General features: G+C 38.6%; 1 protein-coding gene across 7 annotated transcripts in view; it reads right to left on the bottom strand.

Annotated features, from left to right (window-relative positions):
* Positions 1 to 1221: 1221 nt before the first annotated feature.
* The window catches only part of ATP7A (ATPase copper transporting alpha), a 155766-nt gene continuing 130196 nt past the window's right edge, over positions 1222 to 26791 (bottom strand). For all 7 annotated transcript variants that reach the window (XM_023202322.1, XM_023202325.1, XM_023202321.1 and 4 more), the window contains 9 exons: positions 18492 to 18686; positions 16619 to 16801; positions 14347 to 14563; positions 9212 to 9358; positions 7361 to 7503; positions 5317 to 5520; positions 4676 to 4793; positions 2572 to 2674; positions 1222 to 1845 (listed from right to left, as the gene is read on the bottom strand). In XM_023202322.1, the coding sequence (XP_023058090.1) occupies positions 1569 to 1845; positions 2572 to 2674; positions 4676 to 4793; positions 5317 to 5520; positions 7361 to 7503; positions 9212 to 9358; positions 14347 to 14563; positions 16619 to 16801; positions 18492 to 18686 (1587 nt within the window). In that variant the 3' untranslated portion in view covers positions 1222 to 1568. The remainder of the gene's footprint in view (positions 1846 to 2571; positions 2675 to 4675; positions 4794 to 5316; positions 5521 to 7360; positions 7504 to 9211; positions 9359 to 14346; positions 14564 to 16618; positions 16802 to 18491; positions 18687 to 26791) is intronic.

Raw genomic sequence — 26791 nt, forward strand, 5'->3', positions numbered from 1 at the left:
GCTCCTAAATTTGCCAACCACACCAACTAGGCAAGTTCAAATGTTTTAAACTAGAGAAAAGTATATATTTAGCTAAAGAGCATCATAACCTAGGGAAATTTTAGTTTCTGTATTATGATTTTACTGTATTTTTGGCAAATGCACCTTTGTGTAATAGCATTATTTTAAAGTATGTTTGAGAGGTTATCTGAAACACTAAAAGATAAATAAAATCTATTAAATTATATATACTAGCAAAGTGATTATACTCAATTCAAAAAATACAAATTTAGGCTGGGCATGGTGGCTCACGCCTGTAATCCCAGCACTTTGGGAGGCCAAGGTGGGCAGATCACCTGAGGTCAGGAGTTTAAGACCAGCCTAGCCAACGTGGCGAAACCCCGTCTACTAAAAAATATGAAAATTAGCCAGGTGTGGTAGTAGGTGCCAGTAATTCCAGCTACTTGGGAGGCCAAGGCAGGGAGAATTCCTTGAATCCGGTAGGCAGAGGTTGCAGTAAGCCAAGATGGTGCCACTGCACTCCAGCCTGGGCTACAGAACGAGACTCTGTCTCAAAAACAACAACAACAACAAACAAATTTAGTGAATCCAGGTAATTTTATATGACCTGTATATGTATAATAGTGTTAATCTTTGAAAATTTTTTGAGCAGAAGAGGCTCATAACATTAAGTTTCCGGACTGAGATGAACAGACTACATGAAGAACAACTTAGAGCCCAACTCGGCAGGAGTGAACTGAAACTGAGCACAGAGCTAGGAAACTTGAAGGAATAATTTGATATACTTTTTACAACAGTGGAAAGATGGGAAGCAGGGAACCCTACAGACCTTTAAGGTCTTTTGAGCCACAACATTTAAAAAGGAGCAAAATATTAGAACAGTTGTCAGTTATTTTTAATCAATGAAAAACCACCTAAACTTGGTTAGCTCAAAAGAAAATAACAAAAGAAGACATACTGGAGCATCTAAAAAAGCAACTGCAAGGACAAGGATGCGGGGAGAATGGGGGAAAGAAAGCCTGCAATAAATAAGGCACATCTATTTTTAAACAGCTTCAACTGTTTCCCTTCTAAAACTAGATGTTTCATACACAGTGCTTTGAAAGTCATTACTCCCCAGTGGGGCAGGGATACAGGCTGGAGAGTATCTTCAATATCTTGAATTCAAAAGCATGAATATCTTCATGCTCTCAAACCTTCAAATTTTTCATTATCTTCTTCTTGGGCCATTTTTTTTTTTTTTTGGTCAAATAAAAAAATATATTACTTTAGCAGCAGTTCAGCAATCTCTAATTGTAGGGCTTGTAAACCTCACTGCTCTACCTTATCGGTTGTTAGTGAAAACAAAAATATACTGGAAATTCAAGTTTAAATAAAGCTAGGTTCAGAGCTGATACCTTGAAAAAGATATTTTTGCCAATAGATAAACTCAACTCAAATAGAATCCCTAATATAAGAGCATGAGACCAACATAAAATCCTTCTACAATATTTTGAAAAGTGAAGGTAACATCATGAATGCTGTGTCAGTGCATGACAAGTTAAACTGGCAGCACTCTCCATGGCCTTTTATAATGCAGTGTCATCATCTTCCCTGAAGTCTCCCACCAGGAGTGAGTGCTTGTCAGGTTCACTGGTAACAACGCTGTTTAGGGAGCGTTTATCAGACAGTAGTGAGTTTATAGAGGCTCTGCTATAATTAACAATCCGGTCCAGCAAACCCAGTTTAGGAGAATTCCTTGAAGTATCATCTATTCCAACATGAACGCTGATTTCTGAAGGACTCTTCTGTCCTATCTGGCTCTGGGCAGGCAGTTCATAATTCTCGTAAGTTGGTTTCCTGTAACTGGACACATGCAAAATTACGTTAGTTTGAAATAACCAAAAGTAAATGAGATGCTTGCTACATGCACAAAAGAAAGATTTGCTCATCCACACTTGGTTTTGGTATGAAATGTATACAAGTGATCACTGGTAGGAAAATAGTTGAAATGAATTGTGTGGAGTCACATCATCAGAAATCCTACTTATCAGAGTTAGTGTACTATATTTTATCCCACTCAGTGCTTGTGGTTGCTATGCATAAAGTACACGAGGTAACAATTACATAGCTAATTATTACTGTTACCTAATAATAATATATATTTTTTTGAGACAGAATCTCGCTCTGTTGCCTATGCTGGAGTGCAGTGGCACAATCTCAGCTCACTGCAACCTCCACCTCCACCTCTCAGGTTCAAGTGATTCTCCTGCCTCAGCCTCCCGAGTCGCTGGGATTACAGGCGTCCACCACCACACCATGCCCAGCTAATTTTTGTATTTTTAGTAGAGACAGGGTTTCACCATATTGGCCAGGCTGGTCTCAAATTACTGACCTCAGGTGATCTGCCCACCTCGGCCTCCCAAAATGCTGGGATTACAGGTGCGAGCCACCATGCCTGGCCGCTAATAATAATTCTCATTAAGAATGGTTTGGGCTTATCATTGATCAATACAAGAATAAAACCTACCAAGAATGACTGGATGATAAAAGGAATACAAAATACAAATGTGAGCAAGCTATCATACTTACAGTTTAAGGAAGAGAGAAGAAAGTACTACAGAAACAGATGAAGCAGCCATTGCCGCAGATCCCATCCAGGGCTGCAAAACCAAACCAATGGGCATAAAAACTCCTAAGAAACAAGTATAGGATTAGTTAGAGTAGATAATACTAAACAGATTATCAATGTGTTTCTAACATATATACAAATCATTTCTTTATTTGATATTTCTTCAGCATTTATCCTCTTGGTGGTGGAGATTTTTGTTGTTGCCGTTTTTTCACTAATAGAGTGTTGCAGTGAACATTCTTGTACATGTCTCCACGTGCCCATGTCTGAGAGTTTCTGTAAGGTATATACCTAGGGGTGAAACTACTGGGTCATAACATTGGCACATCTTCAACTTTACGTGGATACTCCTCAATTGTTCTCCAAAGTGGTTGTAGTGATTCATAATCCAACCAAGAGCGTATGGGAGTTCATGTTCTACAAACTCATCCACACTTGGTTTTGACAGACATAAGAATGTTTGCTCATATCATGAGGATGAAATAGACTTATACTTTTAACTTTTAATGTGCTTCTCTATATTTTTCTACTTTTTCCATGGTGATCATGTATTACTTGTATAATTATTTAAAAATTACTTGCTCCATGAATTAATCTTACTGGACTTAGACTGCTCTTTTGCTCTTTGTTCTCTCAGTATTTGTGTGTCCTTGCTGATAAACAGTTTTGTAATTGTTCTCATGTCATTTCATGTCTTTCCTTGGCCCTCAAACCAGAGAGAACAAGAAGAAAATGATAATTATTTCTTTTATGTCATCATTACTAACTCCTACCAGGTCCCTAAGTTTAGGAGATTCTCAGACACTTATTAAATAACTAAATTATTTTTTCTCAGTTATATTCCTTTGTTCACTCTCTCTCTCTCATCTGGTCTCTCAACCAAAAAAATACCACCTGACTATAATAGAATATTACGTGAAGAGCAGAAAATTCTCTGTGTGCTACAATCACCACTATGTAACAAGACAAAAACTGATGCAGAATAAAAAAAAGACTAGAGGAAAATATACTTGTATAATTCTTTAAAAATCATTTGCTCCATGAATTAATCTTGCTAACAGTGTTTGTGTTTGGGTAGTCAGATTAAAGGTAAATCTGTTTAGAAGAAAATTAATTAATAAGCAAACAAATACATATCTCTGTGCAAATATGTGGAGAAAGAGATGAAGCAATGTGGCAAAATACTATCAGTTGGTGAGTTTAGGCGAAAGGCATACAGATTTTCATTGTACCATTTTTTTCAATGTTTTCGTAGGTTTGAATTTTTTTTTTTTTTTGAGACAGAGTTTCGCTCTTGCTGCCCAGGCTGAAGTGCAATGGCACAATCTTGGCTCATCACAACCTCCGCCTCCTGGGTTCAAGTGATTCTACTGCCTCAGCCTTCCGAGTAGCTGAGATAACACGCATGTGCCACCACGCCTGGCTAATTTTGTATTTTTAGTAGAAACGGGGTTTCTCCATGTTGGTCAGGCTGGTCTCGAACTCCCAACCTCAGGTGATCCACCCACCTCGGCCTCCCAAAGTGCTGGGATTACAGGCATGAAGTTTGAAATTTTTCAAAATACAAAGTTGAAGGCTGGGAGCGGTGGCTCACACCTGTAATCCCAACACTTTGGGAGGCCGAGGCAGGTGGATTACCTGAGGTCAGGAGTTCGAGACCAGCCTGGCCAACATAGTGAAACCCCGTCTATACTAAAAATACAAAAATTAGTAGGGTATTGTGGCGGGCACCTATAGTCCCAGTTACTCAGGAGGCTGAGGCAGGAGAACTGCTTGAACCCAGGAGGTGGAGGTTGCAGTGAGCTGAGATTGTACCACTGCACTCCAGCCTGGGCAGCAGAGTGAGACTCTGTCTCAAAAAAAAAAAAAAATGCTTATATATTCTTAAGCTATAAGAAACATTACTGAAAATTAAAATGATTGATTTTAACATTACCTCTCACCATACCAGTAGGCTAGAAACAAAAACTAAGCTCAAAACTAATAGTAAGAAGACAGGCTTCCAATATGTTAGGTCTCTAATGACTTTAGTGGAAAAAGCAATACTAGTTAAGAGTCACATACCAGCAGCTATGGGAATTCCAACCAGATTATAAATTAGAGCAAAGACAAAATTTATCCGAATCCTCTTGACTGTCTTTCTTGATAAGTCAATACTTGCCACTACATCCAGAAGATCATTCTGGGAACAGAAATATTTGTGATATTAGTAAGAGACTCTAACTTAACCAGTAACTTTTACATTTGATATTGTATATATTGAAGATTACGTCTACCTTAGGGTAATATGTGAATTAACTACAAATCTCAGATAATGCTAAAACTTGGACTCAGCTTCCGAAGGTGTTTTTCAAAAATTTTCCTCAGGGTTCTAAAAACACTTTTAGGGGTGTATGCTGGTACAAGGATTAAATCTACTTAAAATAATCTCAGCAACTATTTGTTGAAGATCATTTTATTCCAAATCCTCTTAAATCTTCTTCACTTTAGAAACTTATAATTCTCACTTGCTTATTAGCAGGGTTGAGAAAGTCAGGGGGTAAATTAGCATGACTTCCCATAATCCCACTCCATATTCTCAAACTCTTAATGGCCGATAGCATGGAACTTAAGACAGAATTGTTGTGCTCAATATACTTTATGACACTATCATTGACCATGAAGGGCAGTCTCATACTCCTCAAAGGTCAAGCCATGGCACTTACCCTTATCAAAACCACATCAGCTGCTTCAATGGCTACATCTGTGCCTGTGCCAATGGCAATTCCCACATTAGCCATTGCCAGAGCTGGGGAGTCATTGATTCCATCTCCCACCATTGCTACCCGTTTCCCCTCCTCTTGAAGTTGCTTCACTTTAGCAACCTTGTGAGAAGGTAGAACTTCAGCAAACACCTTAGTAATGCCAACCTATGTGATAAAAATAAACTCAATTCATTTCAAAAAATAATAATGAGTACCTGAAACATAACTGAGCAATAACAAGCCATCAGTTTTCACCCACAAGATGTCCACATTTTAAAAGACTGATAATATCTAGTAATAGCAAGGATGTGGATAAATGAGCTCTTTTATACACCGGTGGCTGGTGTGTAAATGGCGACTCTTTTTGGAGGGCATCTGGCAGCATCTATCAAAATGTGAGCATCATTTGGTCTAGCAATTCCACGTCTAACTCTATTTTGGACAAACTTGTACATGTACAGAAAGATACATGTCCAAAGATGTACATTATTGCCTTGTTTGCAAAAAGAAAATTTTCAAAACCACCCAAATGTCCATCGTTAGGGAAATGGTTAACTAAATTACGATACATCCATACCATGGAATTCAGTATAGAAAGAATAAAGTAACTTTTTTTTTTTTGAGAGAGAGAGAGTCTTGCTCTGTCACCCAGGCTAGAGTGCAATGGTGCGATCTCAGCTGACTGCAACCTCCGCCTCCTGAGTTCAAGCGATTCTCCTGCCTCAGCCTCCTGAGTAGCTGGGATTACAGGCATGTGCCACCACATCCAGCTAATTTTTGTATTTTTAGTAGAGACAAGGTCCTACCATGTTGGCCAGGCTGGTCTCAAACTCCCGACCTCATGTATCTGCTGGCTTCAGCCTCCCAAAGTGCTGGGATTACAGGTGTGAACCAACGCACCCAGCCAAAATAACTTTTTATGTTCAGATATGGATGAAGCTCCAAAGTATATTGTTATGTAAAAAAAGAAAACTACTGAATAATCTGTTCAAAATGATCTAACTGATGTTGAAAAGACCAGAATTATACTGTATATGTACTCTGTAGATGCACAGATATGCATATGAAAAAGTGGCAGTGTGGGGGGCAGTAGGACTGGACGGGGAGCATGGGGAAAAGAGGACAACATTTTTACTTTATATCCTTCTGTATTTTTTAAATAAGAAGGTGTTAATAGGATGGGTGTGGTGGCTCACACCTATAATCCCCGCACTTTGGGAGGCCAAGAAGGCAGATCACCTGAGGTCGGAAGTTCACGACCAGCTTGACCAACATGGAGAAACACTGTCTCTACTAAAAATACAAAATTAGCCAGGCATGGTGGCGCATGCATGTAATCCTAGCTACTCGAGAGGCTGAGGCAAGAGAATCACTTGAACCCAGGAGGCAGAGGTTGCGGTGAGCCGAGATTATGCCATTGCACTTTAGCCTGGGCAACGAGAGTGAAACTCTGTCTCAAGAAAAAAAAAAAGAATGTATTAAAAGATTACTTGCATTATTTATTAGAAGAGTGGAGAAGGCATTCCAAAGTTAAAAAGATTGAAAAATTTTAGAAGTAAGGCAAATGTGGGAGTCAGAAGCAGAAAAATGGTATGTCAAAGTGGCGCATTAGGAAAATAGTTCCATTGGTAGTGTTTAGGATGGACTAGAGAAGGACGTGTGTGGAGCTATTGCCGTGTTTCAGCCATGAGATCAGGAGAGCCCAGCTTAGGTTGGCAGCACTGGTAAAGAATATGAGCAACATTTCAAAGGACGCATCAACAGAAACTGATGTACAGTGTCACGCAAGCATCCCATGAACTAAGCAAATACCTTTTTACTTATAACAGCAACACACAAAGCCCAAAGTCCTTCCAGCAAAGCATGGTAAATTTTCTTGAAGGAACTAGATAGGACAACTCAGTGACAATGAAAATAGTAGGTAATGTAAATTTCTTAGCATTTGAAGGCAAGACATAAAATGTATATCAATAATTAGAAGTTATCACATACCCCTATCAATTACCTGAGAAGCAATAGATCTAGCTGTTTTACTGTTGTCTCCAGTCATCAGAACTACTTCTAAGCCCATAGATTTCAGAATATGGACAGCCAGTTCTGCTTCCGGCTTCACTGTGTCTGCAATGGCTATCAAGCCACACAGCTCATCTAATACAGGGGCAGCACAAAATAAGAGAACTTGGAATATGGTGAAAGCAGAATAACATTCTGACTTGAAATTTCAGAATGAAATGAATTTTCTTAAGTAAAGTTGTTCAGGGGGGCATGGCTTAACTTAAAATATCTCTGAGCCCACACAGATTTATACTACAATACTACAAACTCTGTAACAAGTCTCCACATTTGGTTATGAAAATTTCAGAGTGAGGTAGGGGTTACTAATAAAGTAATCATAGGAAAATATAAAGAGAGACCTTACTGGATATTAGAAGACCCTTTTTGTTCCTTAGAAAGGTATTTGCCAATAGCCTCAAACACTTTATCTAATTTAAAGGCAAATGAAACTGAAGACTAATACTTTTTTTCTTTTTAAGGTAAAGGGTGGGCAGAGAGAGACAAAATGGGTACTTTATAGTGGGAAAAATATTACCATAAATTTTATTATTTTATTCTATTTACAAAAGTAAAATGGTATTCTCTGCTTCTTCCCAGACCTAAAAAGGCCATCCTTCATACTTAGCAAACATAAACATTGAGTGGAATTAATCTCACAAATAGAAATTTACCCTAAGAAATAATTGAACAAAATAAAGCACATACAACCTCAAAGATTGCAGCGTCACTTACAATAGTGAAGGAATAGTCTAAATTTCCAACAAGAGGGGAATGATTATAGTGTGTAAAATTGATAAATTATGTAGTGTTACAGTAAAATTATATAGCAACATTAGAAAGCATTAAGTAAAATAAAGCATAATAAAATCGTATGTGTACAAGTGATTTTAACTTTATTGAGGTAAAATTTACTTACAATAAAATCTAGCCAATAAAATATGGTATATGTACTAATACTGTAATTCTGCACACACACATTTCTTACTTTTTTTAAAATTTTATTTGTTATTATTATTATTATACTTTAAGTTCTAAGGTACATGTGCACAACGTGCAAGTTTGTTACATATGTATACATGTGCCATGTTGGACACACACACATTTCAAGACAACTAGGAATGGAATATACAAAATTAAAACTGACATCGTGTGCCAGGCGAGGTGGCTCACGCCTATAATCCCGGCACTTTGGGAGACCAAGCGGGCGGATCACCTGAGGTCAGGAGTTCAAGACCAGCCTGGCTAACATGGTGAAACCCCGTGTCCACTAAAAATACAAACAATTAGCAGGGCATGGTGGGATGCGCCTGTAATCCCAGCTACTCAGGAGGCTGAGGCAGGAGAATCACTTGAACCCAGGAGGTGGAGGTTGCAGTGAGCCGAGATCGCACTATTGCATTCCAGCTTGGGCAACAAGAGCGAAACTCCATCTCAAAAACAAACAAACAAACAAAACCAAAGAAACAAACAAACAAAAAAACCGGACACTGTATTAGGATGATGGGATTATGAATATTATTTTACTTTGCTATTATTTTACTGCTGTTATTTTTAGGTTTTAAAAAATCCTTGATTAGCCTTTATTTAAAATATAGGCTAGGGAAGAAAGTGACAAAGGCAGGTAAATGCGAGATAATTTTAAATTAATCAGTAATAATCATGTGTTGTTGACAGTTTCACTTTGCATTCAAGATGCTTTTGAATAACCCTCATAGTTCAGAGGTCTCTCGAAAATATATAAATTAATAAAACAATAACAAATCATAACATTGAGTTATAGCATACTTATGGAAAACCTTACCATCAACTGCTACTAATACAGCAGTCCGACCTTTTTTCTCATGTTCAGTCATGAAATCATCTACATCGTTATTAATGACAAGACCATTTCTAATCATCCACTCCCGGTTACCAATGAGGACTTTATACTGTTGAGCATTAAGAACATCTGAAAGTAGACACAGAAATAACATTTAGTAAGTTCAATTAATCTTTATAAAAACCCATGAAGCAAGTTCTTCCTGTCTAATCTTGCACAATCACTACACTGTATTGTTCCTAGAACATGGCCTCCAACAGTGATGTTCAAATTTTCTGAGAACATACTCTGCTCTTCCATGTCTCTGGGCCTTTGCACACATTGCTGCCTTCATCTGAAATGTCCTTATCCCTCCTCTCCAGACAGTAAACTCCATCACATTCTTCAAGAGCCAGTTCAAATATTACTTTCTAGTGAGGCTTTCCCTTCGACCTTCCACAACAATTCAATCAAATTTAAAAACACTGTGCATCAGGAGCTGAATGTGGCTAGATAAACATGTATAATCATGCTGACATCTCATTTTCTTTAAGTGGGCCCTTAGTGCTATCTGGCAACTTGACTATATTTCCCTAGTCTATTCATTCTCCATTTCTTCTAGATGGCTATTTCATACCTTCTCATCTCCCTTCAAATCTCCAACTTCTCCTGCCCCATCCTAATACCAGATGATGACTCTGTTTTCTACTTCAGAAAGAAAATAGAAGCAATCAGAAAAGAACTTCCACAGCTCTCATTGACACATTCACTCAACTACCTGTGCCTCCTGTGTCTGTGTATCTAGCTTCCCTTCTGTTATTATAAACTGATTCTGCTCCTAATTTAAGGCCAACCTTTCTACTTGTACACTAGACACCCGCCTCCTTTGCCTATTCTAGAACACCTCTCCAACAATTCTCCCTGTCCACTCCTACACAACTTTTCTCTGCTGTACACTGTCCTATCTTTAAAAACAAACAAACAAAAAAAAACCTCTCTTGATCTCACCCACCTCTGTAGCTACCACATTTATCTGCTTCTGTACATAGCAAAACTTCCCAAAAGTATCTCTATTGGCTGTCTCCAATAAATATCTTCCCATTCTCTTGTGAATCTACTCCATTTATTGGGGTAGTCAAAAGCTTTTGACTTAAGTACTCCAGTGAATTATTACAGCCAGTGATCTTTACTTTAATTCTCAGTCTTCATCTTACTTGTCCTATTAGCAGAATTTAACACAGCTGTTCACTCCCTCCTAGAAATACTTTCTTCATTTGGCTTCTAGGATACCACATTCTTAGGGGTTACCTCCTCATTGGCCACTTCTTGGCCTTCTTTGCCCATCCCTCCTCATCTCACTAACTTCTTAATTTATAGTGCTGCAGGATTCAGTACTTAACTCTTTCCCTTTATCTACTCTCACACCTTGGGGTTCTAATCCAGTCTCACGGCTTTAAATACCATCTACACCACTGCAGTCCAAGAGAACTTTCTGTGATATTAGAAATGTTGTGTATCTGCTATGTTTAATACAATAGCCACCAACACAGAGATGTGGCTATTGAGCACTGAAATGGGGCTAGTATGACTGAAATATGAATTTTAAATTAAATTAAATGTAAATTAACTAATTTAAAGAGTCACATGTAGTTAGTGGCTATTTTCCTAGACACCACAGACCTATAAGCAGAGGACTCCCAAATCTATCTCTCTGATCCAGTCTGTTTCCTGGAACTCCAAACTTATGTAGCCAACTGCTTACTTGGTATTTCCATTTATATGATATCTCCACTTGGGATATCTCTAATAGGTACTCAAACTTAACATGTACAAAACTGAACTCCTGATCTTTTTCCCAATACTGTCCCTCCTATGGGATCCCCCATCTTATTTAAATGATAACTCCATCCTTCTGCTTAGGCCACAAACCTTGGCATAATTCCTGACTCCTGTTTCTCTCATACACCATATATATCCAACCCATGAGAAAAATCTGTGGCTCTCCTTTTAAGACACATCTAGAATTCTACCATTTCTTACAACCTCTACTATACTGGTCCAAGCTACCATTATGTTTCACTTCGATTATGACAACGTCCACCAACTCATCTCCCTGCTTCTGCCCTTTCCCCCCCATCCCCACAAGATTCTCTCCTGCCTCAGCCTCCTGAGTAGCTGGGATTACAGATGCCTGCTACCACGCCCGATTAATTTTTATATTTTTAGTAGACATGGGGTTTCACCATGTTGGCCAGGTTGGTCTCGAACTCCTGACCTCAAGTGATCCACCCGCCTCAGCCTCCCAAAGTGCCAGGATTACAGGCATGAGTCACTGCACCTGGTTTACTTTTAAAATGTTATGTCAGATTGATTTTGTCCTTCTTCTACTCAAAACTGTCAGATTGGTTTTGTCCTTACATATCTAGTCCCAAACCACCTCTATGACCTTGTCTTATACCCCTTGCCCACCCATTTACTCTGCACTTGTCACAGTGTTCTCCTTTCTATTCCTCAAACAAGTCAAGCACACTCCTGACTAAAGGCTTTGGTACTTACTATTTCTCCTGCCCGGAATGTTCTTGCCACAGAAATCCACATAGCTTTTTCTCTCATCCCCTCAGATCTTCGTTCAAACACTACCTTCTCAGTGAGGCCTACCCTGATCACTCTATATGAAGCAGAACCCACTACTCCCAGCACCCCTATACCCCTTGCCCCACTTAATTTTTCTCCATAGCACTATCTCCATAGCACTTATTATATTTTCTTATTTATTTGCTTATTCTCTTGTGTTCTTCCACCAAGAATGTAAGCTCCATGAAATAAGAACTTAGTTTATCTTGTTTACTGCTGATTCTTTAGTGCCTTGAACAGTGCATGACACACAGTGGGTGCTCAATAAAAGCTGTCAAATGAATTTCCTATTTGTCAAGTGTGCTTGATATTAGAAGTTCATAGAAAATAATAAAGAAGTCACAGACTAGTAGAAATAGGCAGGTAAATAAATAATTATCATACACTGTCCTAATACAATAACAGAGATTAAGTACAGTTATGATTCAGGAAGAAGAGCAAATACGTCTGCCAATACATGTCAGTCAATGAAGGTGTCACTGAAGAGAGAGACATAAACTGGGTCTTGAAAGATAAGCATAAGTTCACGAGGTAGATTCCATTTGTGAACAAGAACTTTACATAGAGAAAATGGTAAATGAAATGATCTAATAAGCAGGAAATGACACACTGTAAGGAAGAACTGTAAGTAGTTAGGTAGGGATGGAACATGGAGTACATATGTGGTAGTGGAAAAAGACAAGACGAGTGATGCAGGGAGGCAGGAGACATATCATGGGAAACAGATCTTAAACAAAGTACAGAGAGACTGGACTTTGTCCAGTAGGAGAGAGAGAACCATTCAAGCTGGGATCCTTAACAGAGACCCGTGGATGGGTTTCAGGATACATGTGCATCTCTTGAAACAAAAATTTTCTGAGGGGTGGGCCCATAGCTTTCATCATATTCCTCCAAAGGTTTATGGCTCAAAAACAGCTTATAAACCACTGTAATAAAAGGTATTGATCAGAAAGTGATATGACTAGATTTGCATGTTAGCAAAATCACTCAGGCACGAATGGGGAGGGAGGTATTGGAACACTTAGTTGGGTAGATCATGTTTTGCGGGCAGATAGATAGATCAGCATGGAGCCAAGGAAACAGGACTTGGCTAAAGATATGGATATTGGAGTGATAGTGGAAGTCTGTGGGTGGTAGAATAAGTGATGAGCATGAATAAGATTGTACAGAGAGAGTATGTATTATAAAATGAGAAAAAGACAAAGAACAAAACCCTGACGACATACTCTACATTTGAAAGCAAGAGAAATGAGGAACCAAAGGATAATTAAAAGGAACAGCCAGGGGTGCAGTGGCTTACACCTGTAATCCTAGCACTTTGAGAGGCTGAGGTGGGTGGATCACTTGAGGTCAGGAGTTTGAGACCAGCCTGGCTAACATGGTGAAACCCCATCTCTACTAAAAATACAAAAAATTAGCCAGGCGTGGCGGCACGCACTTGTAATCCCAGCTTCTTGGGGGCTGAGGCAGGAGAACCGCTTGAACCCAGGAGGCAGAGGTTGCAGTGAGCTGAGATCGCACCACTGCACTCCAGCCTGGGTGACAGAGCAAGACCCCTTTTCGAAAAAAAAAAAAGGAACAGCCAGGGAGGTGAGAGGAGAATCTAAACAAAGCAGGGTCATGGAATCATCCCTTAGGAAGGAAGGGATGGTCAACATTGTCAAATATCTTAATGAGGTCGTGCAGGATGAGGACTGAAAAGTGACCACTGGAGAGAGCACTGAGGTCAACAGTCATCAGTTAACTTAGAAAGAATGGATTCAGTAATATGGATGGGGGAGAAGCCAGACTGCAATGAACTGAGGCCTGACTGTGGAGTAAGTGAATTCAACAAACCTAGATTACCCTTTCTAGAAATTTGATATAAAAGAAAAAGACAGAATCTATATGGGAATATAGATGGGAAAGGACAAAATCTAGATGGGAATATAGTGATTTTGATGGAAGAAATATTTATATGTTTAGGAGAAGAAACTAAAACAGAAAGAGATGAAGAATGAAGAAGCAAGGAGACCTAACAGAAAGAGGGAGGTCCCTGATGAATCAAGAGAGGGTGGGATCTAGATGAAGGGATTCATCAGGCAAGATGAAGGATACTGCTTTCTCTGAAAAAAGGAATGATTCTGGGCAAAAATACGTAAGAACACATGACCAAGAACCATAATTTTCTATATAAAAAATAAGATAATTTGCAGAGGGGACAACGGAGAGGGTCACAGGATCTTGTGAAAGATAGAAAAGGTTTGGGGTAGTTGTAGTGAGAAAAGAATGATCATGGATAATCAGCTAAGGCTAGACTTCATCACCCTATGGTGGTGTTAATGACCACAGTTGGGAAATGTTCTTGACTAATTTGAATGATCAGAAGGCATAGGGTAAAACTGACTTGAGGACATGAAATTATGATGCCAATTTTTGTTTCTTCTATAACAGTTCAGCATTACAAAGTTAGCCATATGTTCATAATTGCCCCATAATTGGTACTACAAAGAAAATTAGCTTACTTGAGATCTGGGCATCAATAATCATGGAAGACGAAGTTGATGACTGTTCATTACTGGCATCAATTTGAACCAGGGATGCATTTTTAATATTATTGTCCTCTATATTCCAGTTATTCTTATGTAGCAAGCCTTCAATATTGGTGACTTTACAGCTAATACCACAGCCTGGCACAACCTGGAAATCTATGCAGGTACCCAAGGTTTCAGTGTCCAGTTCCTAACAAACAGAAACAAAAGGATTTCCTCTACTGTTCTGATAATGCAAGGTCATTTATTAGGACAATAAAAGATAACATCAAGTTAATTCTGAATGTTTATAATAAAATTGTCACTTATTGCCTACTTGACAGTGGATTTTGATAAGGACAAAGGAATAGAGCATCAAACATAATACTCAAAGTTACAGAAGTGCCTCAAAATTTTTGTTTTGGCCAGACGCAGTGGCTCACACCTGTAATTCCAGCCGAAGAAGCCGGCTAGGAAGCCAAGGTGGGCAGATTACCTGAGGTCAAGAATTTGGGACCAGGCTGGCCAACATGGTGAAACCCTGTCTCTACTAAAAGTACAAAAAAAATTAGCCAGGTGTGGTGGTGCACACCTGTAATCTCAGCTACTAGGAAGGCTGAGGTGGGAGAATCGCTTGAACCCAGGAGGTGGAAGTTGCAATGAGCCGAGATTGGGCTATTGCACTCCAGCCTGGGTGACAGAGAGAGACTCCGTCTCAAAAAAAAAAAAAAAAAAAAAAAAAAAAAAAAAATTCCTTGTTTTAATCCCACTCTCTAAAATTTATAGAAAACATGGAAAGCTTATCAGTATTCTCTGCTCTTTCCAGTAGATAATTACAAATTAAAATTTTAATTCTATAGGCAAGTCAGGTTTTCTATTCAATACAGGGCAACAAAGGGTAACAAAGTATATGGCCTTTAGTTACCAGAGGCTCTCCATCTGCTCTCTAGTCTACGTCTTTAGTAAGCCGAAAAGTTCTGGGGGCCCTCATTGTTTCCTAGCTCTTTATATATAGCTTCATCCTCTCTGCTGCTTGATTTTGGTGTAAGGAAGCCAGGTCAGTAACAGGTAATAGGTAAAAGGGAAAGAACAAATAAATAAATGGCAACACGAATGGTAGAAACTGCCACATTTTAAGTGTAAAATTAGTGTGAGACAATTCATAAAGAACTCATGCAAATGAATAAGAAAAAGACAAACAATTCTGTGGAAAAATAGGTCATGGATACAAACAGGTTAGAGGAAAAGAAATTCAAATGGCCATAAATATATGAAAAGATGCTCAACCTTATTCATAATTAAGGAAATGCAAAGCAAACCATCAAGTAAATACTTTTTCACCCAGTACATTGAGAAAATAAAAATAAAGTGTCGGTAAGAATGTGGGGAAATGAGCACTCATAACTTTTGGTGCAGGGATAAATTGGTATAACCCCTCATGGGTATTGGTAATCCTCATTATATGGGTATTGGTAAGATTCATCAAAATTTAACTGCATACATCCTTTGACTTAGCAATTGCATTGATAGGCATTTAATGTAGAGACAGACTTGCAAAAACTGATAAGGATGTTGAGTGTATACTGTAAAAGCCAAAAAAACCAAACAATCACATTATAGAGTACAATATAGCCATTAAAAACAATGAGGCACATCTGCATTTCCTGATAGGAAAATTCACTTAATAAAATAAAAAAGCAAGGTAACAAAGATTGATCATTGTATGACCTTTCTGTATAAAGTTTAAAATATGATAAATACATATATGTGGCTAGATGCATTAAAAACTGTTAACAGATGCACACCTTTATGACTATACTAAAATTATTGAATTGTGCACTTTAAAAATGTGAACTTTATAGTACATGAATTATATTTCAATAAAGCTGTCATTTTAAAAGACTTAATAGGTTAACAGTTGTTAAACTTTAGAGAAAGGAATTATGGAAGGGGGCAGGGAATGAGGTTTACAATTTTCAATATGTAATTCTCTGAACTATCTGAATTGTCCTACCACAAATATGTATAACTTCTATTTTAATTTTTTTGTCAACAGGAGTTATCTGTGTGATAGGATTATAGTTCATTTGTTTTCATCTGTATACTTGTCTGTATGAAGAAATGAGTTACATACAATTACATGAGAAAATACAAGTCTTTTTAGTTTCATACCAACTATATATGCAAATCAAACACCAGTCTGGATTTGATCCGGGGAATTCCTACAGGAGATGACTACATTAATAAACAAGAGGAAAAAATGTACCTGTCTGCAGTATTTGGTTATGGCTGCTCCTAGAGGGTGTTCACTGTTACTTTCAGCAGTTCCCACAATGGCCAAGATTTTATGGTGTGATATTCTATTACTTTCCGTTAGAAGCTTTACTTGATTCACTACTGGGGTTCCATGAGTAATGGTTCCAGTCTTATCAAATACCACTACCTTTACCTGTAAGAAAATTAAGATACAATGACTTGATGATCCTCCACATCACCTTTCCAGAAATAAGAAAAAGGTCTGTTTTGACAAACAGATGACTATTTAGTTTCTTAGTAAACTGACCTTTGACTTAATTTGACTTAAAAAACTGATGGTCTTTGGGAAAATAAAAGAAGAAATACTCTTAGTTACAAATAATAGCTCTCCTCTGCCAATGCTGAACTGTTTGTTCATACTGAATGACTGTGAATATATGTTAAACAACCAGAGCTAATTTTTAAGGGTCGACTGTTAACAGGTAATTAAGAGACGCCTCTGGTGCCTCAAGGTAAAAAAGAAAAGGCTTTCAATACTAATGAATTATAGATCTGATGGGAAAATCTAGGCAGTAGGGAAATGATTATAAGAATAAAGGTAAATGGCCAGGTGCAGTGGTTCAAGCCTTATAATACCAGCACTTTCAGAGGCCGAGGTGGACGGATCACCTGAGGTCAGGAGATCGAGACCAGCCTGGCCAACATGGTGAAACCCCATCTCTACCAATAATAAAAAGTTAGCTGGGCATGGTGGTGCATGCCTGTAATCCCAGCTACTCGGGAGGCTGAGGCAGGAGAATCGTTGGAACTTGGTGGGTGGAGGTTGCAGTAAGCTGAGATCGCACCACTGCACTCCAGCCTGGGCCACAGAGCAAGACTTCAAAAAAAAAAAAAAAAAAAAAAAGAAAAGAAAAGAAAAGGAAAGAAAGAATAAACCAACAAAGTATGAGACAGGGGAAAAAATAGCTATCTCGGCTCACTGCAACCCCCGCCTCCCGGGTTCAAGCGATTCTCCTGCCTCAGTCTCCTGAGTAGTTGGGATTACAGGCACGCTACCTTGCCCAGCTAATTTTTGTATTTTTAGTAGAGATGGGGTTTCACCATGTTGGTCAGGCTGGTCAGACCTCGTGATCCGCCTGCCTCAGCCTCCCAAAGTGCTGGGATTACAGGCATGAGCCACTGCACCAGGCTAGTCTTGCAACTTTTAATTTTGAAATTATATCAAATTTTTAAATGTCTATAAAAATTACTAGCCTGTATTCTCTGGCTAGGTGAGTTTCCAGATTTGTTCTAAGATATGTTCTATGTTTACTACATACCTATGTATATAGCTTACATCCTCATAATAAGAACATACTAGTAGAAACATGGTTTTAGTTGAAGTCATGTAGCCTTGAGATGATTATGGAAAGCATAATATGAGATCAGAGATAGGATTATATTCCTAAAGTCATAGCTGCAAACTGTCGGCTGGTGGCAGCAAAGGCAAAGAAACGGCACTGTAATTGAAGGTCCCAGTAAAGAAAACAAGTCACACACAAATAAGAAGGCTGCTAGAGTTTGGCAAATTTTCCTGGGCAAATACCTATTCTGTCTTTCTGCCATAAAGACTAGTCTAGTCTGAGCTAGGATAGGAGTCCAGGTTTTCCATATTAGGGTCTGCTCTAATAGAATAGGCCTGGAGTAGTTTTAGGGATCTTAGGTAACTAAGGCCAATCTGGAGCAGAACCAAAATAACACCTTTCCCGCCTCAAATCTCTGGATAGTCCTAGAAGCAACTCAGCTCATGGACCACAGAGAAATAATTTAGGAGTATGTGTTTCTCAAGAGGGGTGATACTGATAATTTGGTGGGACAAGTTTTAGTTCTGGGGACTGTCTTACCTTATGAGCCATCTCCAATGGCTCTCCACCTTTTATTAATATGCCATTTTGAGCACCTACTCCTGTACCCACCATCACAGCAGTTGGAGTGGCCAGTCCCAGTGAACAGGGACATGCAATACACAGAACTGTGATAGAGGCTTGGAAAGCAAATCGTATTATCGTTTCTGTTCGGGAGATACTTCTATTGTAGCCCTTTAGAAGAAAGGCATAAATTTTCGTTATTAATTTAGAGCTGTACAAAACAAAAGAAACAAAACACTATTTAAATAAAACCACAATTTAAAAAGTGACATATCCTACCTAGCTACCTACATATATTTTTTAGTTACAGGTAAGAAAACACTTTCTTTCTTTTACGAACATAAGAAATTAGTACATACTGAGATTCTAGAATTACAAACTATGGACTGAATATAAGGGCTCCATATTGAAAATGAATGTTTTTATTATAGATCTTCAGAAATAGCTGCAAATGTGAAACATAATTTTCAAAAAATTTGATACTGAATAAACAGAAGTCTCAATCTCTGTATAGTAAAATCATAAATCTGCCTTTCACACTATTCTTGAAAGACAATGAAAAAGAATCACATGGCATGCAAAGGGACCTTAGTCATATTTCAATAAAATCCTTTTGGACATAACAATGTAAACCAACTATATCTGCTAATTAAACACTTAGTGACGTTCAGTGTTCGCTCATGTGGGAAAAATATAATTGGTAGTTTTAGAAGAAATCTAAGACATCCTGAACTCATGAGAAAAATTCCTGAAGGAAACACATTCCAAGCTACTTGCCGGCCTGTGCACTGGCTCATATCTGTAATCCCAGTGCTTTTGGAGGCTAAGGCAGGAGGATCATTTGAGGCCAGGAGTTTGAGACCATCCTGGGCAACATGGTAAGACCTCATCTCTACAAAAATTTTTTTTTTTTAGTCAGGCATGGCCGGGCATGGTGGCTCACACCTGTAATCCCAGCACTTTGGGAGGCCAAGGCGGGTGGATCACCTGAGGTCAGGAGTTCAAGACCTGCCTGGCCAACATGGTGAAACCTCATCTCTATTAAAAATGCAAAAATTAGCTGGGCATGGTGACACATGCCTGTAATCCCAGCTACTTGGGAGGCTGAGGCACAAGAATTGCTTGAACCTGGAAGGCAGAGGTTGCAGTGAGCCGAGATCATGCCACTGCACTCCAGCCTGGGCGTCAAGAGCAAAACTTGATCTCAAAAAAAAAAAAAAAAAAACCACAAAACATTAGCCAGGGATGGTGGTGCATGCCTGTAGTCTCAGCTACTCAGGAGGCTAAGGTAAGAGAATCGCTTAAGCCCAGAAGTTTGAGGCTGCAGTGAGCCATGATTGCACCACTGCACTACTGCTGGGGCAACAGAGTGAGACCCTGTCTCAAAAAAAAAAAAAAAAACTTCTCGACAATCCTTTTGTTCAGTGTGTACTAAACAGACATGAATCATTTAAAGAAACTTTTTAATATTACAGTAATGGGCTGGACATGGTGGCTCATGTCTGTAATCTCATATAATAATACCATATATTGAATACGGTGTCCTTTCCCCATTGTTCGTTTTTGTCAACTTTGTTGAAGATCAGTTGGTTGTAGGTGTGTGGCTTTATTTCTGGGTTCTCTATTTTGTTCAATTGATTTACATGTCTATTTTTGTATCAGTACCATGCTGTTTTGATTACTATAGCCTTTTAGTATAATTTGAAGTCAGGTAATGTGATGCCTCTAGTTTTATTCTTTTTGCTTAGGATTGCTTCAGCTATTTAGATTCTTTTTCCATATTAATTTTAGGATTGCTTTTTAAATTCTGTGACAGAGGACATTAGTTTTATAGGAATTGTGCTGAATCTATAGATTGCTTTGGACAGTATGGTAGTTTTAATAATATTAATGCTTCCAATCCATGGGCATGGAATGTTTTTCCATTTGTTTGTGTCCTCTTCATTTTCTCTCATCAGTTTTTTATGGTTCTCTTTGTAGAGATCTTTCACCTCCTTGGTTAAATGTATTCCTAGGTATGTTCTGTGTGTGACTATTGTAAATGGGATTGGGTTCTTGATTTGGTTCTCAAGTTGGACACTGTTGGTGTATAGAAATGTTAATAATTTTTGTATGTTGATTTTACATCCTGAAACTTTACTGAAGTAGTTTATCTGGTCTGGGAGTCTTTTGGAGAAATCTTTATGGTTTTCTAGGTATAGAATCATGTCATCAGGAATAGAGATAATTTTTTTTTTTTTTTCCGAGACTGAGTTTTGCTCTTGTTGCCCAGGCTGCAGTGCAATGGTGCAATCTAGGCTTAGTGAAACCTCCACCTCCTGGGTTCAAGTGATTCTCCTGCCTCAGCCTCCCAAGTAGCTGGGATTACAGGCATGCGCCACCATGCCCAGCTAATTTTTGTATTTTTAGTAGAGACAGGGTTTCACCATGTTGGCCAGGCTGGTCTTGAACTGCTGACCTCAGGTGATCCACCTGTCTTGGCCTCCCAAAGTGCTGGGATTACAGGCATGAGCCACCACACCTGGGAGAAATGCATTACCTTCATTGTTTACCCAAAATTTATTCAGGAGTTGGTTGTTTAGTCTCCCTGTACTTGCGTGGCTTTTAGAGTTCCTCTTGGTATTGATTTCTAATTTTATTCCACTGTAGTGTAGGAAGATGCCTGATCTGATCTAGTTGTTTTTTAATTTATTGAGACTTGCTTTATGACCAAGCCTATGGTCAATGTTAGGGAATGTTCCATGTTCATATAAGAAGAATGTATATTCTGTGATTATTGAGTGGAGTATTCTGTAGATATCTATTAGGTCCACTTGGTTGAGAATCCAATATAAGTGCAGAATTTCTTTGCTAATTTTTGTCCTTGATGATCTCTCTAGTGCTGTCAGGGGGGTACTGAGGTCCTCCACTATTATTGTATAGCAGTCTTTTTTTAGGTCTAGCAGTATTTGTTTTATAAATCTAGATGCTCCAATGTTGGGTGCATATGTATTTAAGATAGTTAAATCTTCTTATTGAATTGAGACCTTTATCATTTTGTAGTGCCCTTCTTTGCCTTTTTAAAAACTATTGTTGGTTTAAACTCTGTTTTATGTAACACAAGAATAGCAACCCCTGCTCTTTGTTTTCCATTTGCATGACAGATCTTTCTCCATCCCTTCACCTTGAGCCTATGAGTTATTACCTGTGAGATGGGTCTCTTGATGACAGCAAAAGGATGGATCTTATTTTTTTATTCCAATTTGCCACTCTATCCATGTCTTTTAAGTGGAGTATTTAGGCCATTTACATTCAAGTTTAATATTGATATATGAGGTTTTGTTCCTCATGGTGGTGTTTACTAGTTTCTTTGTAGTCTCAATTGTGTAATTGCTTTATAGGGTCTGTGAGCTTTGTATTTATACATGTTTTTGTGGTAGCAAGTAACATTCTTTTGTTTCCATGTTCAGAACTCCTCTGAACATGTCTTATAGCTCTGGTCTGGTGGTGATGAATTTCCTTACTGTTTGCTTGTCTGGGGGAAGACTTTGTTTCTACTCCATGTATGAAGCTTAATTTGGCAGTATATGAAATTCCTGGTTGTCAATTTTTTTTTTCTTTAGGGAAACTAAAAATAGGCTTCCAATCACCTTCAGCTTTGTAACATTTCCACTGAGAAGTCTGTGGTTAGCCTGATGGGTTTTGCTCTGTAGGTAATTTGGCCCTTTTCTGTAGCTGCCTTTAAGATTTTTTTCTTTTGCATTGACTTTGAATGTTCTAATGCCTGTGTGCCTTGGGGATGGTCATCTTCTATAATGTTTTGCAGGAGTTCTCTGGATTTGAAATTCCTTTAGTGAATTTTTCAGTTCCAGCAGTTCCATTTTTTAAATTTTTTTCTTAATATGGCTACCTCATCTTGCATATCCTGAATCGTTTTTCTGGTTTCTATATACTGGATTTCAACTTTCATTTGGATCTCATTGAGGTTTCCTTGCAATCCATATTTTAAATTACTTATCTGTCATTCCAGACGTTTCAGTCTGCTTAGGAGCCATTGCTAGAGAGCTATTACAATCCTTTGGTGTTGTGAAAACACTTTTTGCACTGCTGGAGTTCTTGCACTAATTCTTTTCTCATCCAAGGGAACTTTTGCTTCCTATTTTTGAATTTGCTATCATTTCCATGGGACTTTTTCTTTCCTTCTTTTTTTTCCTTTGGGTGCTTTACTGTGGTGCATGTTGTGTATGATCATTTAGCTTTGTTTTTGGTGCTTTTAGGGGGCCAAGGTGCTGTACAGGTTCCTTGGTTGTGAATAGCTTCTATGCCGTAGCTTTCTCAGATGCTGCTTTTTGTAGTGAGGTATTAGCCATTAGAGCTGACAATCTCCTGTAGGGTTTAGGGTGCAGAGGTCCCTGTGGACTTCTCTTAAGGGCTAGAACTAAGCCTTTCTGTTAGCAGATTTTAAATTTTATGATGCAGTTCAGGATATAGACCAGTAGATGGCACTCAAGAGTAAGAGACAGCAGGTAGGTTGGTGTCAGGTGGAAGTACCTGCCCTGATGCAGGGATGGTGGGAAGAGATTACATTAGGGTGCACTCCCATTCCTGATCCTGCGCTGGCAAGAACATGATCAGCTTCTCTTTTGTGCCCTTGTTGCAGGGCTCCTGACCTTCATTTCATAAGGACTTTGTCCTTTGGTTCCCATGAGTATGCCCCTCCGATAGCTACCACTAAAATGGGTTTGGGTTAGTCTTTTCCCACAGACCAAAGCAGGCAACTCAGTTATTTGTCTGTCCCTCCTTGCTGGGACAGTGCCACTCTGTCGGGAGAAGAAGTTGAGCCTTGCCCTTGGATAAAGCCCAAGCAGCATGTGACTCACTTGCAGTAGGGCTGGAGCCACCATGTAAAGCATGAAATATGCTTTGTCCAAGTGTGCGTTAGCTGGCTCATGGTGGGAAATACCACTGCTGCATCTGTAGCACTGTAGGTGTGGGGGAAGGGTTTGGCAGGAGATGATCTTCTCTCCATGTCTAACCCTAACCACCATACTGTCCAAAGCAATCTATAGATTGAACACAGTTCCTATAAAACTACTACTGTCTTCTGTCACAGAATTTAAAAAGCAATCCTAAATTTCATATGGAAAAAGAACCTAAATAGCCAAAGCAATCCTAAGCAAAAAGAATAAAACTAGAGGCATCACATTACCTGACTTCAAATTATACTAAAAGGCTATAGTAATCAAAACAGCATGGTATTGATACAAAACTAGACACATAAATCAATTGAACAAAATAGAGCCCAGAAATAAAGCCACACACCTACGACCAACTGATCTTCAACAAAGTTGACAAAAACAAACTATGGGGAAAGGACACTCTATTCAATATATGGTGCTGGGAAAACTACCTAGCCATGTGCAGAAGAATGAAACTGTACTCATATCTCTCACCATATATAAAAATTAACTAAGGACAGATTGAAGATTTAAATGTAAAAACTCAAACTATAAAAACCCCAAGAAAACCTAGGAAAAACTCTTCTGGACATTATCCTAAGGAAAGAATTTATGACTAAGACCTCAAAAGCAATTGCAACAAAAACAAAAATTAATAAAGGAGATTTAATTAAACTAAAGAGCTTCTACACAACAAAAGAAACAATCAACAGAATAAACAGAACATACAGAACGGGAGAAAATATTTCCTAAGTATGCATCCAACAAAGGACTAATATCTAGGCTCTATATGAAACTTAAACAAATCAATAAGGATAAAACAACCCTATTTAAAAGTGGCCAAAGGGCATAAATAGACACTTCTCAAAAGAAGACATACAAGTTATCAAAACACATATGAAAAACTACTCAACATCACTAATCATCAGGGAAATGCAAATTAAAACCACAATGAAATACCCCTTCACACCAGTCAGAATGGCTATAATTAAAAAGTCAAAAAATAACAGACATTGGCAATGATGCAGAGAAAAGGGAATACTTATATACTGTTGGTGGGAATGTAAACCAGTTCAACCTCTATGGAAAACAGTCTGGAGATTTCTCCAAGAACTTAAAATAGAACTATCAACCAATCCAGCAATCCCACTACTGGATATCTACTCAAAGGATTTTCCTTTATTTATTTGAAATTGTTTTATCAAAAAGACAACTGCATGTGTGTGTTTATCACAGCACTCTTCACAATAGCAAAGACTTGGAGTCACCCAGGTGCCCATCATTGATGGACTGGATAAAGGAAACGTGGTACATATACACCATGGAATACTATGCAGCCATAAAAAAAGAATGAAATCATGTCCTTTGCATAGCATGGGTGAAGCTGGAGGCCATTATCCTAAGTGACTTAATGTAGGAACAGAAAATCAAATACTGCATGTTCTCACTTACAAGCGGGAGCTAAACAATGGCTACACATGGACATAAAGATGGAATCAATGAGCAGTGGGGCCTCCAAAAGGTGAGAAGAAGGGAGGGGGGCAAGGGATGAAAAACTACTTATTGAGTACTGTGTTCACTGTTTGGGATATGGGGTCACCATAAGCCTAAACCCCAGCATCACCCAATATACCCATGTAATAAACAATATACCCATGGGCCGGGCACAGTGGATCACGCCTGTTATCCCGGCACTCTGGGAGGCCGAGGCAGGTGGATCACCTGAGGTCAGGAATTTGAGATCAGCCTGACCAACATGGCGAAACCCCATCTCTACTAAAAATACAAAAATTAGCTGGGCATGGTGGCATAAGCCCGTAATCCCAGCTACTCGGGAGGCTGAGGTATGAGAATCATTTAAACCTGGGAGGTGGAAGTTGCAGTGAGCTGAGATCGTGCCACTGCACTCCAGCCTGGGTGACAGAGCAAGACTCTGTCTCAATAACAAACAAACAAACAAACAAACAAACAAACAAACCTGCACATGTACCTCCTGAATAAAAAATAAAATAAATAAACACAACAAACTAAGACTTTATTTACTGTGAGTAGGAGTCTTGCTCTGTTGCCCAGGCTGTAGTACAGTAGTGCAATCATGGCTCACTGCAGCTCTTATCAGTAATAGTTTTACAGTGTTAGGTTCTTATTAAGTTCTCAAATACTTCAATATTCATCCAAGAGTTACAGATCGATATAGAAACACAGCTGGAAGGGGCTTTCATAGATTTCCAGGCTTATGCTTCCATAAACTTCATAGATGTACACATGTTGTTGTAGAAAAAGAACAGATACTTGTCACAAGGCCAGGAAAGATTAGGTTTGCAGACACTTTGAAGGGTGAGGGGGACGGGAATTTGTTGGCCAAAACGGAAAAAGGAAAAACAACTCCGCAAAATGAGATTGAGTCCTGTTAACAGGCTCTCCACCTCACCGACTGAACCCCAGGTACTACCCAGGAACAGGACAGGCCAGACTCCTCCCCTACAAACGGGGTGAACTTCCTGGGGCCCCACCCCATCCTCCCAGTGCGTAGGTGGACAACATTATTTAGAAAGAATTAGTGGGGCGTTGGGGGTTAGGGCAGGCTTCATCTGGGACCAGTAGTCTGGTTTTTCAACCTTCAGGATGTTTTAGGCTTAAAGGTTTTCAACCTTCAGGGGTTTCACTGGGGGACCCTTGGCTGTCACCTGCATCTGTCAATATGTTAGATGCTTTCACCTATACTAATTCCAATCCTGTATCTTAGGTATTATTTTCCCTATTTTACAGATAAGAGAACTGAGGATAGTAAAAGTTACATGACTTAAAGTTTATATATCTAATTTGAGGCACAGTCCAGTTCTACTACTTTACCACTTTACAACACCATAGAGAGCATCAGAGAACTAGATGAGCAGACACTAATAATATCCTACATTTGTAAAGCATTTAATAAATTACAAATTATTTCTAATATATTATCTTATTTAACCTTCACAACAATCTTAAGTTACACAAAATGGGTATTACTAAAACCTCACTTTATAGTTGAGGAAACTGAAGCTCAGAGAGTAATTAAGTAGTCTAAGATCACATTGACAGTAAATGACGGAGCTGAAATCCTGAGGTTTTCCTCAATATATCTATAGTCCTTTGTGAAAGCAAAACCATGTCAGAAATGAGACTAAGCATAACATGTAAAAGTTTGGTATTTGCTTTTGAAAAATCACAAGTCATAATAAAAATTTTTCTCCAAAAGGAAATTTTTTATATTTACAAAAATGCAAATATTATTCTTATCACCCTCCCACTCCAAACCTTTAAAGGTCCTGGTGATTATTAAAGTTATTTCCACTGAAT

Source organism: Piliocolobus tephrosceles, chromosome 12 (assembly GCF_002776525.5).
Source record: "Piliocolobus tephrosceles isolate RC106 chromosome 12, ASM277652v3, whole genome shotgun sequence".
In the NCBI taxonomy this organism is placed as follows: Eukaryota; Metazoa; Chordata; class Mammalia; order Primates; family Cercopithecidae; genus Piliocolobus; species Piliocolobus tephrosceles.